This window comes from Habropoda laboriosa, unplaced genomic scaffold (assembly GCF_001263275.1).
Source record: "Habropoda laboriosa isolate 0110345459 unplaced genomic scaffold, ASM126327v1 scaffold107, whole genome shotgun sequence".
Taxonomy (NCBI): domain Eukaryota; kingdom Metazoa; phylum Arthropoda; class Insecta; order Hymenoptera; family Apidae; genus Habropoda; species Habropoda laboriosa.
Window position 1 is genome coordinate 1,427,251 of NW_017100249.1, and position 17,306 is coordinate 1,444,556.

A 17,306-nucleotide genomic window follows, 5' to 3' on the forward strand; every position below is an offset into this window, starting at 1 on the left:
GTGGACGATGGGGTGCGGAAGAAGGACGAGGTGGGGGTAGAGGGTGGTCTAACCAAACTTAATTGAATCCCAGTCCGAATGTATAATATGTAGACTGCCTGCATAATGTCGTGAGCCAGCAGTGATTCTCAATGATCAGCGGGTGGCTGGAGGAAGTTGGGCGCATCGCGACTTTAGCCTGGCCAATGGCAAACAGTGAATTTTGAGAACCATCCGCGGAATTAGATATACAATAATGTAAGCAGAGCCCCGTTGCGGTGTAAGGGTTGGTGGTAAGGTCATGTATATTCATACATCGGTCGACCCACCTCCGATTCTCTCGCCCAACCACCCCTACCACTACCACCACCGTCACCACCACCTTCTCAGCCAACCTCTGACTGTCCCTCTCTCTCTCTGTGTCTGTCTGTCTGTCTGTCCTTCTCTCTCTCTCTCTCTCTCTCTCTCCCCCTCGCTTTACCGTGTTCGCCTTCAACCACCACCCCTCCGCGCCCCCTCTTAGCCGGCAAAGACCGAGAGCCAAACAACCACGCTGCGAATAGATTTACGTCACGTCCGCGCTGTTTACGACTGGCGAGCATTAAGATGTCTGTTGCGAAGAATATTCTGAGCGTTGCCGATGAGCTGATTACGGGGCGCGTTCGCGTGTACCGGATAGCCCGGCGCTTCGTCGTCGTTTACTGGTTATAGCTCGTTCTACAACCGGTATCAATAGTTGTTCCGCCGTCGTCTTCGGGATAATTGTGCGCCGTTGCTTGATTAGGATGGATGTGGTGAACGGGATTTAGGGTTTAAGGGAGAATAGACGGGTATCGGGGATTAGTCGATCAGACGTACTGCCGGTTGTCGCGGCAGATTGTGTCGTTGAAAAATGGAAAGACGTGTGAGGAACGTTTGGAGTTGTCCATTTTTGCCAAATTTTGCAGTGCAATTGTTGGTAATTTGGTCACTCTTGGTGTTGTGATAAGTATTGTACTAGCGCTATTAGGTTGTCCCACGAGATCCAGAATTTTATATCTTTGAATTTTGTGAAGGGACACCTTGATGGCCTTCTCGTTCCACTTTTTCTAACTTTCTTGGTAGGTCACTTATAAAAATATCCTTCGCTTTCGGCAGGAACCTATGGGATGACCTAATCCCTTTGTTTCTTCACTCAAAGAAGTGACAAATCTCCAAAGTAATTATATCACTCAAACAAGATTCACGAAACAAGTGAAATCCCCGATTTCTTCCTTGAAATAAAAGCTGGCCGAAGAAATGCTTACTCGCGACACTGTGTACTCTTTGTAATTATTTTAAATAATCGTAGCGAGACTCCGTAAACGGTGAAAACGTTGTTACTTAAAAGTTTGCTCGAGTGCATCGGGGACGAAGTTGGAGTGAAACTTCATTTTGATTCTGCCCAATCAAACGAGCAAACAGCGTTTCCCTGGAGAAGTTATGCAGGTGCAATTACACGGGTTGGAGGGGTAAAAGAAGGAGGTGGGGTGGTGTAGCGGGAGCTGTCTGTGGTGCATTATCGCCGGCCGGGGATTCTTATAATTTCACCGAACGGCGCGTCCGAATAGTCGTTAGAACGCATTTCCGAGGAAACGATATCTGGATATAATGAAGGATCCATTTACAAGTAAGATTCGCCCCGCGACTTCATTACCCACGGATTTTACCGCGAACGCCCCGCGGCATTCGTAATGAGCGATGGTCATTCATTTTAATATCCATTAAATGCAAATACCGCCGGGCACAAACGTTTACTCCTATTTCGAATTATTTCGCTGACTCGCCGTAATTAAGCTTTTCGAAGGGACTCGGGGAAACATTACCTACGGAGGAGTCGTTACTGGTAACGATGCCCCCCTTTGTCTCTCTCTTTCTTTCTGTTATACCATTTTCTGTACGTGTGTACGATTGTTACAACCGAGGCCCATCGTCGTAACGTCACTCACCATGACGATTTTCGTGCCTGATAGCAACAAAATTAAAATTTAAGGGGCAAGAAGAAGAAGAAGACGGAAGAGGGAAAAGGAGGAAAGAAAGAAAAAGAAGACAGAGAAGGAACAAAGAAACGATCGTCTTATCTTTTCTTCGCCGCGGTTTAAAATATTCATAAATTCCCGCGTTAATGACGCCGCCTTTTATAATCATTTTAATAGAATCGTGATACTCGGCCACAAGGTTGACATAAAGTTTGCCCCGCGATTTCCATATCGCACTCGGAACGATATTCTCTCGTTGGATTTTACAAATTATAATTAAAGTAAGGCTCTGTAATTACTCTTGGAAGAAAGGGGGGAAGAAACTTATTTCTGTGGATCTGGGGTGATCGATATTTTGGAAATACTGCGTGACTCGGGAATATTTTCAGTTGTTTCATTTGGTAACGACGTGGAATTGTAGAATTCGTGACACAGTTTTTAATTTTTTTAGATTTGATTGCACGTATTGCATGCATTTGGTTTTCTCGAGGATTGTTGTTGCACTGTAGTGTTGATATTTTATTCGAATATTTCAGAGGGAACAAAAGAAATAGCTACTTAAAATAAGAAAGGCTCCAAGTATAATACACTTTACGATAAATATGAAATGAAACCCTTTCTTAAAGATAATTTCGAGGACAGGAGAATTCGGGAATTGCTGAAATTCTATGGCTAACAATAAAACTGTTACAGTTGATGAAAAAGAGAAAAACAGACACTCAGGAGTAGCAAAAAGTAAATATGAAATACAAAATCAAGAAACCAAAAATTAGTTCTGAAACCTACTCAAAATTTGGACATCATTCATCAATTCATATCAACATTGAATCAGCTGAAATATTCTTAAGCAATTTCTAAAATTGCACCGTTTTTAAAAATTCCTCGCCCTTGCGATACATAAAAATTCGAAAATTGTAATCCAGAGTATACTATTGTACAATAACATGAGTCGATAGAAGTTCTGAAAAATGCACACCACAATAATCAATTGAAGGCACATCGAACACCAAACTGTCGTTAAAATTTTCCAGTAAAAGATCGTAGACTGACACGTTAAAAGTGGACACGACTGCAGCAGCCCCCAAGTACGATGCACCGCACAGAGTTGCATTAGAATGCAATGGCGTGTGGCAGGGGAGATTTTTCGGGCTCGCGTGTGCCGCAAGAGTAAGACGCGAGCCGCGGATGCTCGAGACATAAGCCACCGACAGAGCGTCGGTCGTTATACACTCAACATTCTGCAATCTACCCTTTCTATCGGCCCTAATTTATGTTGAGTAAGGTAGCTGGAGTAACCCACCCTCGACTTGCTTCGCCTAGGAAGCCTCGGTAATGTTTCAAGTGGCTTGTCTGTTGTTAATTTAACCCGGTGGAGGCTTGATGGGGGTCTGTCTACCCGCTGCCATGCTCTGCTCGTTGCGATAAATCGGTCATTATCCCGATACGTGTGCGGCTGTTCGTCGCGTGGAAAACAGTGAAAACCACCGTTCGAACTAACCTAAACATCGCCCACTTTTCCTTCTTTTTTCCTCTCTTCGAGATTTCGATAATGTGGAAACGACGGGACGAAGTTTCGGGTTGGTTTCGAGCTACTGTTCGTTTTCTCGAGGCACGCGATTACCATAACCGGATCGGACGTTGCTGATAAGGGACCAGTTCTGGCCAAGATAGCGGGCCAGATTAGGGGAAATTCTCGAGTGAAAATTACGGATTCTCGGTGGTCCCGTGGTATCCAGTTTTCGAGACGAACCGTGCTAATAATAATCCCCCCTATCTTCCAATAAATTCCTACTACTTTTTCTGTCGTTTATCCTGCACCTCTTTTTTCCTACATCCACTACCTCTATATCGATAGTACTCTCGCTACTTGTCAATAGAGTCACGTTAAAATAGTCAGGATTTCTTTTTTCTCGTAGGAAAATTCTTTCCCCTCTTTTCGCACACCCCAAATACTGGGACACCCACCCTTCGATCTCTGCCGGCCATCGACGCCGTAATTTCCAGCGGAGCAAATCGCGCGTCGAGCCAGCGAACAGAACGGTCGTAAACATATACGTACCAGGACGAACCCTTTTCCGCGTATCCTGTGCACCCTTTCGCGCTAGGCCAGGCCGACTCGGCTGGAACATTAATATCGCGAAATGAAGCTCATTTGCATATAAATAAGGCGGTGGTGGGGCACGGTGGTGCGGCGAGGGAGAAACCAGGATGTACCACCCTTTTCCTCCGTCTACCCCTCTTCCCGTCTCCCTCAGCTGCTGTCTGCCTGTCTCTGTTCCACTCTCGAGAAACCCCACCCTGGACTAATTACACTTACAGACAAAGCAGCCTTGTGCAGAGGGGTCGTTCGACTCTCCCTCCCTCTCTCCCTCGTTTGTTCGTCTTTCTCCAGCTTTCTGTCTCTAACCTAGCCGTGTATCGGTCCTTCTCACACACACGTTCCTCCTCTCTCTCTCTCTCTCTCGCCCCCTACTCCTGATAACAACGGTTCGCAATGACCACGTGATAATTGCAACCCCCGTGGAGCACGTCCCCGTTAGGATACCCCCGGTCGTCGAGGAAATTCATCGTTTCCTCGCACCGCTTCGCTCTGGATGGCCACGGATAATCCTTAATCCCGATCAATGGAGTACTCGTGACGGGGTACGCGGTGAGTTAAAAGTGTCTTGGTAGGTCTGTTACGTCGTGATACGAACTTTGTTAATAGGCTTTTTTTTTTCCTTCCTCTTCTTGCGCTCCTTCTCTTTGCTCTTCCGTAGTAAGGTTTCTTAGCCAGGCGGGAGGCTCCATTTGCTTCTCTTCGATGTTTCTCATTCGTTCCTTCCTTCACGCGGAATTTGCGCACGCTAGGACGTACTAGTGTCGAAAGAATCCTTCAGATAGGGTAGCTAATTTTCGGAGATTCTTTTTCATTTTACCTCGAGTGACATAACTTCTGGTACCCTTTCGACATTGGTACATCGAGTTCTCTGTGTTCTGGCTCGAAGCGACCTTTCCGAACCGCGCGACCGCCAGTCGTCATGACGTCGAACAAGAAGAATCCCTTCGGTAACCCGAAGTCGAGCAAACCGGAGTCTCGTCCGCGATATCCGGTGGAAAGCTCTAATCCCCGCGTGTAACGAGCAAGCCAGCTCGAAAACCTTTTAAAACGCAACTGCGGGAAAAAAAATCGGGTACAAAGAGGGAGCACGAAAAAAAAAGCCGACCATGGAAAGAGGACAGAGTGTGTGAGAGTGAGAGGGAGAGAGAAAAGAATCGATCGAAACGAAAGATTGGCGAGAAATAAGCGTAGGTGGGAACGGTTCCGGGGGGTCGTTGTATAGAGAAAGAAACATAAAAACGCGTATTACCGATTCCGGAATACGGCCATTAGTCTGAAGTCAGCGCGGCTATCGTTTATTAAGCGCAAACAGATATTAATGTATTTTTACACGCCGGCCGCCGTTTTCGTTGCGCCGACGCCACTACTGCCGCCACCGCCACCGCCGCCGCCGCCGCGGACGCCGACGCCACCGACGCCAGGCACCACTGGCGCGGTCCGCGGGGTCGAAGCCAAATCCAATTACTTTTATTCGGGCGAAATGAGTGCAGCTAAGTCATTAATACTAATCAATGGAGCTGGGACCCGATCTCTCTTTCTCTTTTTCTCCCACACACACACACACACTATCTCCCTCCCTTTACACACTTTCTATCTCTGTGTCTATGTGCTATGTACGTGTTAGCAGTATCGCTCGCTCGCGCGCGCGTTCCACACGAATTACCCATAACTCAAACGCCTCGAAATGACTTTATTGCAAAAAACTTGCGCTTTTGCGCGGCCGCTTCTCTCGTCGTATCCGCATTGTTAAAGGCTCCCGTGCCGATAAGTAATGTTTATTGTTGCATTTCCAACGACCGTGTATCCCAATCCTATGCTACCCCCTTTTTTCCATCCCCACAGCCCCGCGTACCAGCGAGCAACGCCGCCCTTTTTCTGCTCGCTCTTCTCTTTTTTCTTTTTTTTTTTCCACCGGCCCGCCACCCTGTGTGTTCGTCCTGCTACACACGCACGCACACACAAGTAAGCACAGACACACACCACCCCTCGTCCACCCTCTGATCCGATCTGGGTGGTGGTCCCTCTCTTTCCGTCTCACTTCTCCATCCCTGTCTGTGTACCATGTTCCTCGTTTGTCTCTCTCTTTCTGTACGTCGAGCAGAGAGAACGCTGCAGCACGGTTTTTCGCATTAGCGAGATGGCCCGTGAGGGCTGGCTAACGATTTTTTACTACTCGAACCGACCAACGAACGATCCTTCCCGCGAAATTTAAAGCGTTATTATTTCGTTCGGTCGGGCATTGTCGCTGATGGTCGGTGTTCCGATTGCTCTGGACGCCGGCGCGCACCAGAGGGGTGGAGAGAGGGTGGAATCGGGTTTGGGTAGGGTGGATTCTCGTGTAAATCGGGCTGCTTTCCAGCCGTTTCGAAGGTGTGAAAGGTCGCGGATTAGTTTCTTTGTATCGGGGAATGGGGCTTTTTTTGTCGGGGCCGTCCGGGGAATTTATGTCTCGCCGCGGAACCCACCCAGGCAACGCCACGCCGACAAGAATGTTTCTCCCCCTTCGATTTATCGGAGTTGCAATAACTCGAAAATTTCACTTTATTTCACCGGCGAGACTCCTCCAACTTTGAGTTCCTTCGCGGTGGATGGAAACAGCGGAGGCACGTTCTGTGCGGCTCTGTGCGTATCAGCTGGCTAACCTCGTTACAACGTGGGAAGTATTGCTTTTCTGTCGAACTTGCTTCAATTAATATCGTTCGTATCGATTTTTCAATTTTACCGCTGATTCTTCTTTGGCCAAACTCGAGTCGTGCACCACAATTCTAAGGATATGGAGATTTGCCAGCGAATAAAATTTTCACGAAAGGAGATAATTGGAGATTCTGATAAAATTTTGCGTACAGCTTGAGAATCCCTAAATATTGAACGCGTATTTTTTTCAGCCGTTGAAATTCATGTTTAAAGAGTGAAATTACCCTTGAACGTTGAACGATGAAGAATTAATTAGAATGACTCAACGATGAATTTTGATGGAAAGAAATGTTAAACGTGAATCTTGTTTTTCAATAATTAACACTTTTTGCGTCTCCAACTTTACGGGGTACCAATATCAGCAGCTACAAAAAAATACGTGCCCTGTATTTACGAATTCTGTAGCAGCACTCGTTGTATCACTTATACAATGCACCTTGTTGTCATTTGTTGTCATTTATACAATGTATATTGATCGTTTGAATATCAATACATTACGTATAATTTGTATTCCGATGCTTGTCGTAACACACGCATTAATGTCACCGTCGTCGCAGTGTAAAGTCATTTGTCAAGTTGCTCGAATCACACACGGAATTCAAACCGCAGAAGAACTTGCTCGAATCTTCTCAAAATCCAAAAATTGTAGTCACTTCCCTCTCTCGTCTTATTTATACCAAAGTGAACAGTCGCTGTATTAGTCAAACCAAAAGGAAAAGGAACACTTCACGTTGTCTCTCAGATCACAAGAATTCCTCGCATTACCGCCACACTCCATTCCTCATTCCGTCCCGTGTGATGAACTTACTTGAACGGTCCTCGCAAAACAGCATTCCACGGAAACTGATAATTGTACACGTGCACACGTAGGCCGGTTGGAGAAGTGAACGGGAGCGAGTTTATAATGATAAACGAAGCTCGGGTGTAATTGTGAAAATGTCCAGTGGTTCCGTTTTCGCAATCTGGCAAACTTTTTTGTCCCTCCCACCGCCGTTCGTATTTGTACACATATTTAGGATACTTGAAGCGAGGAGTTCATTTCGGGGAGGGGGTAATTAGAACGAGGGGCGAACTTGTTAACGGAATTGGGGAAAGCGGCTGGCAAAATACAGGAATGAATGAACAACAATTAGAAACAGTAACGAAGTGAATGAGAGGCGGCTGTGAATTATGCACGCGAGAAGCCAGCTCCTCGCTTCTCGAATTTTTTTCCAAATGATTTGTTTGTTGTTTCCCGGGGAGCAAAGAGCTCGTTACATTCATTTACTCCACTCGCCGTCAGCTTGAAATGCCCGTTGTATAATTAGCAGTGGAAACGGCAATTTGATCTGGATAATGAAAGAAAAAACTACGACACGGTGGATTAGCATAAGCTGCACTCGCAGCTTAATTTCGCGAATTCTACGAGATGTAATTGGTATTCAGATAGAAATTCGCCGAATATTTCTCCCCGCGGCGGAAGTGTATCCGAAAATCTCGCGAAGAAGGGAAACCGCGACTTATCAGTTAAGGGTTGAACAAACCACGCGGTGTCGTAGGTACGTTTCTTAAAAATTTCATTTCATGCATACTAAAATTCTTTTCCTTTCGCCGTATAAATTACATTAAAATGCAAAGCGACCGTGTACACCACCTATGTTTACATGAATTTTCTTCTTACCTTAAAGTACTTCTACACGTACTCGAAGTTTGTCCACTGCAGTTTATTTCTCACGTAAATAATTCTATGCAACGATAAAAATATATATATGTACACACCGGTTGGGGTGGAAACTTTGTCCACCTGAAGTATTCCTGTTATTTGTGATAATATGGAAAAATGTTTTATGCAAAACTTGCGCGATGCTAAGGGAGAGACACAATGTGATGTGAATACTTTTCTACGTGGGTCGAGGCATAGAAAACATTTCATGGTCATCTCTATTTTTTTCAATGGAGTACATTTTCTCCCGATCATTCCAACATTCCATCATTGAAGATCGTTGAATGTAAAATGTGACAGAAATTTACATTTTCTCTCATTCCAGAAGATGTTCGAAGCGTTGACCGTTTGTGACGATACAAAGTTGCAATGTTTACGTCGCTGAAATTATTATAAATATAAAATTACCCAGCCTGGTATAATCTTACCCAATTATGTTCACCCGTAAAACGTTGAAAGGAATCAGAGAAACTTGATCGAAATGGTCATGGAAGTTTGTGTTTTCGCTGTGCAGGGAAACCTTGGAGGAACCGGTGGAAAAGTTCTGTTTTCTTGGACGGAAAAGCGGCCGCGGTTGCGTGTTTCCATTCGAGTAGAATAGTACCGTGACGTGGAGTTTGTGCAAGAGTGCGGGTGGTAGTCGACTGATTAATTTATGCGAAATACCGAAAGCCCGTAAACATACGTTTCTACGGCTTACTATATATATATATATATATCGTGGCGCACTTTTACAAGCAAAATGGCCGGGCCTGTGCATTCAACTAATCCCCCTCGCCTCGTCCATTTAATATGGGGGTGGCCATACCGTCGGTATAGCCGTTTACGAATTTGCGTGGAAAAAAAAAATTGAACTACCGCCGTGGCTCCTGCGCCTCCTATTTTCGTTCGTTACCTATCGACCGGGCTTTATCTATTTTTTATGCAATGAAATGCCTCGATACCAATGGCGGCGGGCGCGGGCACGCTCTCTCTATTGTACGACTTTGACGAAAATTCGAAATTACAGCGCCCCGGAAAAGGGGATATTCGCCGCTTTTATATAGAAAAATGGCAGCGAGAGCGTTCGAATCGTTTGATAACTTCCACCTTTTCCCGGAATCCAGATCGTTATACATTTTTTTTCCTCCCATTCCCTCCTTCGATTCTGCGGTTTGAAATTCTCACCCGTTCTTCAACATCTACGAGTACGTATCTATCTGCCTAACCTGTGGTAAGCAATTCCTCCATTCAGAAGACTGACCAACGATAACTAACGAGGACAGTACACAGTAGAAGTGGTTGTGATTGTGGAAAATTTTCTCACTCGTCGTTGTGACGTCTGGTATTTGCCGACAGAAAAGCTGCACGGTTTGACCGTGAGTGAAGAAGGGAGAAAGAAGAGAGGAGCTTGAGTCGAATTTATTCATGGGTCGTGTCACCTAGAGGGGCGAGAGAGAGAGATAGAGAGAGTCCTTTTTCGCGAATTAGCCGGGTGTCGAAGCTCTAACACGCTTAATCTGTATCCAACTATGGCGATACACGTTCCGGCATATTTCCATGCCATTATGCAAAGAGGCCGCGCGCTGGGTAACATTACTTTGTACAACCACCACCCATCGACACAGAGTGTGCGAGAGAGAGAGAGAGAGAGTGAGGAGGGTCGAACGAAAGAGAAAGAGAGAGAGAGAGAGTGTAGTCGTAGCGGTAAAGCATCGTAGACCGTGCGTACTCCATCGATTTAAGAGTGAGGAGGGTCGAACGAAAGAGAAAGAGAGAGAGAGAGTGTAGTCGTAGCGGTAAAGCATCGTAGACCGTGCGTACTCCATCGATTTATTATAATTTAGATTGTCTTTCTAAGAAGCCGACTGTACGTGCACGTACGTATACACACAGGACGCGCTTTAATGCGCTGCCGTTCGTTAATTATTCCTCCGGCATCCCGTAAATATGCATGAATTATATATCGCGCTGCACGAACGCGCTGTGGATACGGGGACGAATGATTAATACACGCCTCTTTTTCTCTTTTCTTCGCCTTTCTGCCCATTTTTCCATCCCTCCCTGCCCCCCTGTTCAGAGTCCCGTTCGGTTTACGGTTTTTCTCGCGGCTGAAACGGAAAGGAATCGCGGCGCTGCCTCGCGAAATCTCCTCGCCCCTCTCGCCGTTACTCGAGCGATCGGTTCGAGAGGGATCGCTCGAAATTGGCCTTTTTATGGATTAATTAGGTTGGGGGATATCGCTTGTGAAATATATTCCTCTGTTTTGTATAAAAATCAATGGTAATGTCTGCGGAGTATTGGAGGTAATTTATGCGGTCTAATGAAGGATATAGTTCGGTTTCCAAGTTGAAAAACGATCGAACGAAGAGGTGGTAAGGAGAAAATTGCGTGGAAATGTAGGCGCGTGGAAGTTTTATTGATATATTGCTAAATAATAAATGAGTTAACGATGGTTTGGTGTAAGAGTGGGAAGAACGAGACCAAGGTAGAATGAAAATGTTACTCATCTGAAAGGAGAGTATTGTATTCTATACAGCAAAGGTATCATGCTTGCAGTTGGCTAGAAAGAGCAGTATTCTGAAATAAAAAATTGAATTAAATTAGTTTCTTTCATGTTTAACATTTTCCGCTAACATTTCAATCGTGAGGTTTCAACAACACTTCTTCATCATTCCTCATTCCACATTCTTCGTCATTCCGTCATTCCTCGTTCCTTCTTCATTCCACATTCTTCTTCATTCCTTCATTCCTCAAAGTATCACAACACGTCTGACACAGATAACAAGTTATGAGAAACGGAAATTACGAGGTGCTCAGCAATAGGAAAAAAATCCTACACCGAATAATCATCACAAATTCCAATCTTCACCCCTCGCACTTGGATGCGTATCGGCGGAATTGTACGTTTGCCGGTGGTATTTTAAGAAAATTGACAATCCGGCCCCGGCCTTTGTGCAGCTTTGTAATCGTACAGCACCGGTATAAAAAATATTCAACGGCTTGATTGCCAATATATCGCGTACCCCGTTGATTGAACCCACCTCGGTGCACGCCTACACATCCACGCCGCCTGTTAATTTCGAATATCGCCGGATGTACAATAGAAAAATTGCGCAAAGCGAATTATTTATGTTTATATTATATCACGGGATACGATTCGATACGAAATGCACAGGAAGAACCGGAGAACGAGAACGAGTGGAAATTTTTCAACACATCATCGTTCTCATCCTCTCTCTCTCTCTCTCTCTCTCTCTCTCTCTCTCTCTCTCTCTCTCTCTCTCTCTCTATGTGTGTTCACGTGTGTGTCATGCTCTGGAAATCGTATTATCACGGAGGGAATTTCGTTAACGAGCTTCATTTCGCGAAAGAATCACGGGGCTGGTCGATCACAAAGAATCGTCCGGGTACATCGCGAAACATTATAAATTTGCGCGGTTCGATTCGAGACATCGACGAAGCTTTGTCGCTGACTGGTCGTCGACACACACACGCAAACGCACGCACGCACACAAGTACAAGGGACAAAGTGATATCGAGGCAAACGCGCGCGACTTCGTCTCGCTGATTTTTCTATTCGTCGATGATTCGTCGCCCGCGCGCTCCGTTTCATTCTTCCTTTTTTCTTCCTTTTTTTTTTTACACTCTCCCTTGGCCCCCACATCGAACGGGGGCGTGTGTGTCTACCACCATTATTTCGTAGCGAAGCATTTTAACGTCGGCCAGTTGGACCGTGAATGATTATTAATCAATTTTCAGCGTTAAACGTGCCGCCGCAATAAAAAGCGTGGTACGTTAACGAACCACGCGCGTATAATTGAGCATTTTGGCGAGAATGATTGCGAGCCCGTGCTAAAACCTTTGCGTGCCCGTTCGATTGATTTCGGCCGGCAAGGAGAGAAAAAAATCGGCCAGAGAGCGGCTGATAAAGGGAAAGGGAGGGAAAAAGAAGGGACGACTTGTGCACACCCTTCGTACATTCTCATCTCTGTGTTCTTCTTTTCGTTTTTTTAACGGCTGGAAAAACCACGTTACCAGCGATAATCATGCGTGTGTGCAGGGTTTGGCAAATTCAACAAAGCAACGCGAATGTTTGTAAACTTCCTTATTGTACAGGCTGAAATTAAATTGTTTGCTCTTCAATTCCCTTTTTTGCTCCTTCGTTCGTTTGTTTTCAAATTGTTCTCCGCTCTTAATGGGCCGCTTGAAATTTTCTTTCCTGTCGCATAAAATGGTCGAAAGAATCCTTCAAGGCGACTGTTAGCGATACTTTGTAACACTCGTTTTGTGCTCAAGTTTTCACAATTTTAACGAATTTATTTTTCCCTCGTTTGAATTGAAGAATCTCGTCGAGTCGAGTATTCGATAGAAAGGAAATTAGGATATTCCAGGAAATTTACACCGAATTTCTTTTTTACGGGAAATATCGGAAGATACAAATTTACTAGGATGCTCGAAGAGACCGAGTGTCTGAATGGTTCGGACCTGACGTCTCGAGGAACGCTAAATTTACCAATCTCGCGCGTGTTCCCTCATTCGAAATTTATTTAGTATGTCACGGTGCTTACGCAACAGCGGATTAATAATATCACCACAATACCGGTCGATAATTTGAAAAAGTTGGACGCGTACCGGAATACGGTCTCGACGAGCGTCATCGAAAGTTGGGACGTTTATCGAATCCCCTTGGGGTAGGTTGGGTCCAGCGGTCGTGTTCACGGTGTCCTTAAACAGGTAGAAAGTCGGAAGTTTGCCGGGGCTTACCTGACCTTCGTGAAATAATCAGTCGCAGTATCAGGCGAACTCTCCGCAACCACACTCCTACTTCGACGTCATTCCCGTTTTATCGACAAACCGACCGCGATAATTGTGTCACTCGTTCACGTTACTTCCCCTCTTATTACGCGCTTCTCGGAAATTCTGATAATCGTGAAACGTACACGCGACACGTTCGACAATCTCTCTCCAATATTCCCTGTATTTTTTTTCTTTTTTTCAAATGTTGTGACGACTTCTTGGAAGATTTCCGTGTTCACTTCGACGTCGAGGAGGACAGGAGCAGTGTTTACTGTTCTTAGCTTCGACATGTAAGAAAATGTTTCACTATTCGATCGAACTTGGATAGCCACGCGAGAACGACCCAAGTCCAGTGTCAACGATATCGATCTCTTTAACCCTTTGCCGACGAAGGACTACGTACCGTGTCCAGATACTGATTACTTGTAGAACGTGCAACTAGGTCAATACTTGAATTCGGTTTCTCGAACTATATCGTGTCGGAATGATGTTTTACTCAAGTACACACTACCGGCCAAATGCTTGGAATTACTGTGCATTGCAAGTTACACAAAAATTCGCAGAAAAAAGTCAGCAGCTTTGAGAATTTTTTATCATTGAAATCAATCGATATGAGACAAATTGCTATTTATCTATGAAAAATTAGTAGCAGATTCAGTACTGATGAAAATTGGGAGGTGATTCCAAACTTTTGGCCGGTAGTGTACGTATTTACGTGAGTTTTGATGACCCATAAGTAATATGTCGTTTTACAAGCACAGTTTTTCTGTATAAAAGTAGTAGCATTTACATTTGAAAGTCTCGATAATAATTTACACTTGCTGTTAATCGATGCTGCTACATTGAGTTAATTGTGATATAATTGACTTGTGTCGAGTTAATTCGTTTTATTCTTCACGAAACTTTTAGAAATTCTTATCTTCTGGATTAAAAACTTATCCAATGACTGTATTGAGTTAATTGTGATATAATTGACTTAGATTGAGTTAATTAATTTCATTCATCGCGCAACCTTTTAATCCTCTCTTCAAGAAAATTCTTATATTCTGAATTAAAAGACTGATCTAATGCTATCTTTAAGTAATCTGTCTCTATCTTCTTGCCATTTAAAATATTTTGTAGTAAAGGAAATAGTTGGAAATTCGATGGTGCCAGATCAAGTTTCACTTTTCCTATAGTTGTTTCTTGTGTGAGGGAACATCGAGCCAAGATGAGAGGCAATTTTACTCACGGAATGTCCAACCATTCCATCTTCCTCACAAATGTATCAACTTACCGATTGCGTCGATGTTGAGCGTCACATTAACCGGTTGAGTTTCTCGCGAACTCACGCGTCACTCCACCGTCCTCGAAGTGTTCACACGCGTTGTTAACGCCTCGTCACAGTCTACCGGGAAGAAAAAGAGCGAGTGAAATAAAAAGGCGGGACGGGGGAAATTTGCGACGACACGTATAGTCGAAAGCACTTTGTTTTGCTGGCGGCGACGCTCGTACATTTCGTAATTGTTATCAATACGGTACAAATGCGGGGGAGATTTCAAACGCGGCGTAATAAACGAAATAAAGTATCGCCATTTTCGTCGTTGACAGAGGCGCGTTGCCTCCGCGGCAGAACTTTTCGCCCGTGTTTTCACCGGTGCCTCTTCAATCGTAATTAATATTTTTTCCCGGCTGCTCTTTTTCCCTCTCGGTAAATTTGCAAAAAAAAAAGCTTGATTTCGCCAGTGTGCAAACGTGCTATCTCCCTTCCTCGCTCCCTGTCTGTTTTCTCTCCCTCTTTTTTCGTTTGCTAGCAGACGCGAGTTTCTAATCAATCGGATCAATGTAAGCCGGAATTATGCAAATCGGTCGAACTGACGATTCGATTTGACGATTGTGTTTGCAGGACAGCGACAGGAGTAGCGTCGGCAGCCCTGAACCAGTGGCAGCCACCACTGGCTCGCTCCACGAGCATCAGATGATGATGGATGAGATGAAGAACTCGCGGAAGAGAAGTCCGTCTCCTGAAAATCTGCATCTGGCGAAACGAGCGGCGGTGGCGCAGGCTCATCTCAACGGAACGAGTAAGTCTCGATAATCACAGTCGTTAATTAAACGAAACAATTATCGCAGACACCTTTAAACTCTCTGCTGATTTTACTGAAATTTTTTATAAAATTTCGTAACAATTATTCATTCCTACCTCCCCCATCGAAATGTGTGATTACGACCAGTCGTTATTTTGAGAAGAAATGAGAAACATTCGGGTGATGAAGAATTAAATAGAGTATTCTGCAAAAATGTTAAATAAACGTCTGCTTGATGAATTTGATATAAGCTCCAAGTGAGCCAACATTATTGACATCGTGAATTAAGTAACAACGTAGCTTTTAATTCCCTGCTTTTCACGACATATTTACCGATTTGCATATTTCGCATTTCGAGCAGTTAAATATTTACATAGACACCGTGAAGTCATCGTGTACTCGAATTTAACGAATAATTGCCGTTGTTCCATCAGTGGCAGGCATGGTGACCCTACAGAATCTTCAGAGCCTGGCGAATCTGCAAAACCTACCGCAAGTCGCGTCGCTAGCCGCGGGTCTCCAGGGAATGACAGCGGGATTGACTAACAATCAGCTCATCAACACGCCCCTGAATCTCACTGTCAGCTCCTCCGGTAGGGATAGAAACGATCGTCGCATGGTTAACAAACTGACACGAGAAACCTTCACACACTCTATCTATCTCTGTCTTTTTAATCAATATCCAAATGTTCTCCTTTGTCACGAAATTCATGTTGAAAACACCCTCGAAAGTAACACGCACATCACGCACTTGCACTGAAGAAAACTTGAACGTTGTCAAATGATAATTATACACACGTAAAGGTTGAATAGGTTGGCTAAGTGAAACGTCAGATTCTTTTTTCAGCCAATGACTTTTCATGTTCAGGAAGCACAGTACCAACAGCCTCAAACACGACAGCTGCACCTCACCTCCTGCCACCGAGTTCGACGCCAATGGCGACATTACCTCAGCTATTATCTCAGCCGCAACCGGTCGCGATGCCTCAATTCATCCTAACGTCCGGTCAATTGGTTCAAGGCATTCAAGGGGCTCAGCTTCTTATCCCTACGTCGCAAGGTAAGCCTTCTGTTTCTTATGTGTTCGCGCGCCCTTTCAGCTCTCGAAACGAGGATTGATCGACGCCCGTTAGAGAGGCTCGTTCCCCGCGAGGCTCGAAATAAGGCCGTCAACGTTGAACGTGTCACGTAAATTGATTGTGCGTCGAACCCCTTCGAATATGTGTCTCTCTTGGACGATCTTTAAATACACACACTCGGTGGATTCGTGGCAAATAAATTCGGTATCTCCGGAGGAAATGTGGTCTTATTCCATCGTGAATTCGTCGAACGCTTTGGCGCTCTCGAAATGGGTCAAAGTGAATTTGGAAATTTGCAAAATTATCATCTAGTTAGGGAAATTATCAGAGTAACTCTAAGAATCCCACAGAATCCTTCGATACCTTTTTTCAATATTTAAAAGTTCTTTTTTTCAACTTTAATCATTTCAAAAGTTTGACATTGCTCAGTATAATTCCCAACTCACGACAGTGTCATTCTCTCCGCTTCACTGTCCTCCATTGCACCACAATAAATGATTAAACTCAACGTCCCCGAACTTCCGTCGCAAGCTGTACATTTTCTATTACACCTCACGCGTTAGTCAGTCTTTTTATCGAGCAGGCAAAGCTTTCGACTGGTCCAAGCTGTCGGTGTCCTGAAAACATTCGAACCGGCTACTCGCAGCCTCACCTGTGAAATTTAATTAAACGACGGCTACAAGGGTCTAGATAGAGAGAGAAAGATAGATGAAGAGCCCTGAGGAAAGGAAAGAGGGAGGCGAAGACGTGGTATCTCGTAGCTATCAGTAAACGAACAAGAAATCTTCAACAATAACCCTAGCACTAAGTACCTTCGAATTTCGGGGCATAAATCAGTCCGAGTGGTCTCATCGTGAAATCTGCACGATGTGCCGGCGCATAATGTTGTGCAATCAAGATGTGCTGATA

The 17,306-nt window shown here is 44.7% G+C and overlaps 1 protein-coding gene across 1 annotated transcript in view; it reads left to right on the plus strand.

Moving 5' to 3' along the window:
* Positions 1–17,306, plus strand: part of LOC108572158 (POU domain, class 6, transcription factor 2) — a 190,048-nt gene that overhangs the window by 152,885 nt on the left and 19,857 nt on the right. The window contains exons 3-5 of the mRNA XM_017934355.1: positions 15,138–15,315; positions 15,753–15,911; positions 16,187–16,378. Of these exons, the coding sequence (XP_017789844.1) occupies positions 15,138–15,315; positions 15,753–15,911; positions 16,187–16,378 (529 nt within the window). The remainder of the gene's footprint in view (positions 1–15,137; positions 15,316–15,752; positions 15,912–16,186; positions 16,379–17,306) is intronic.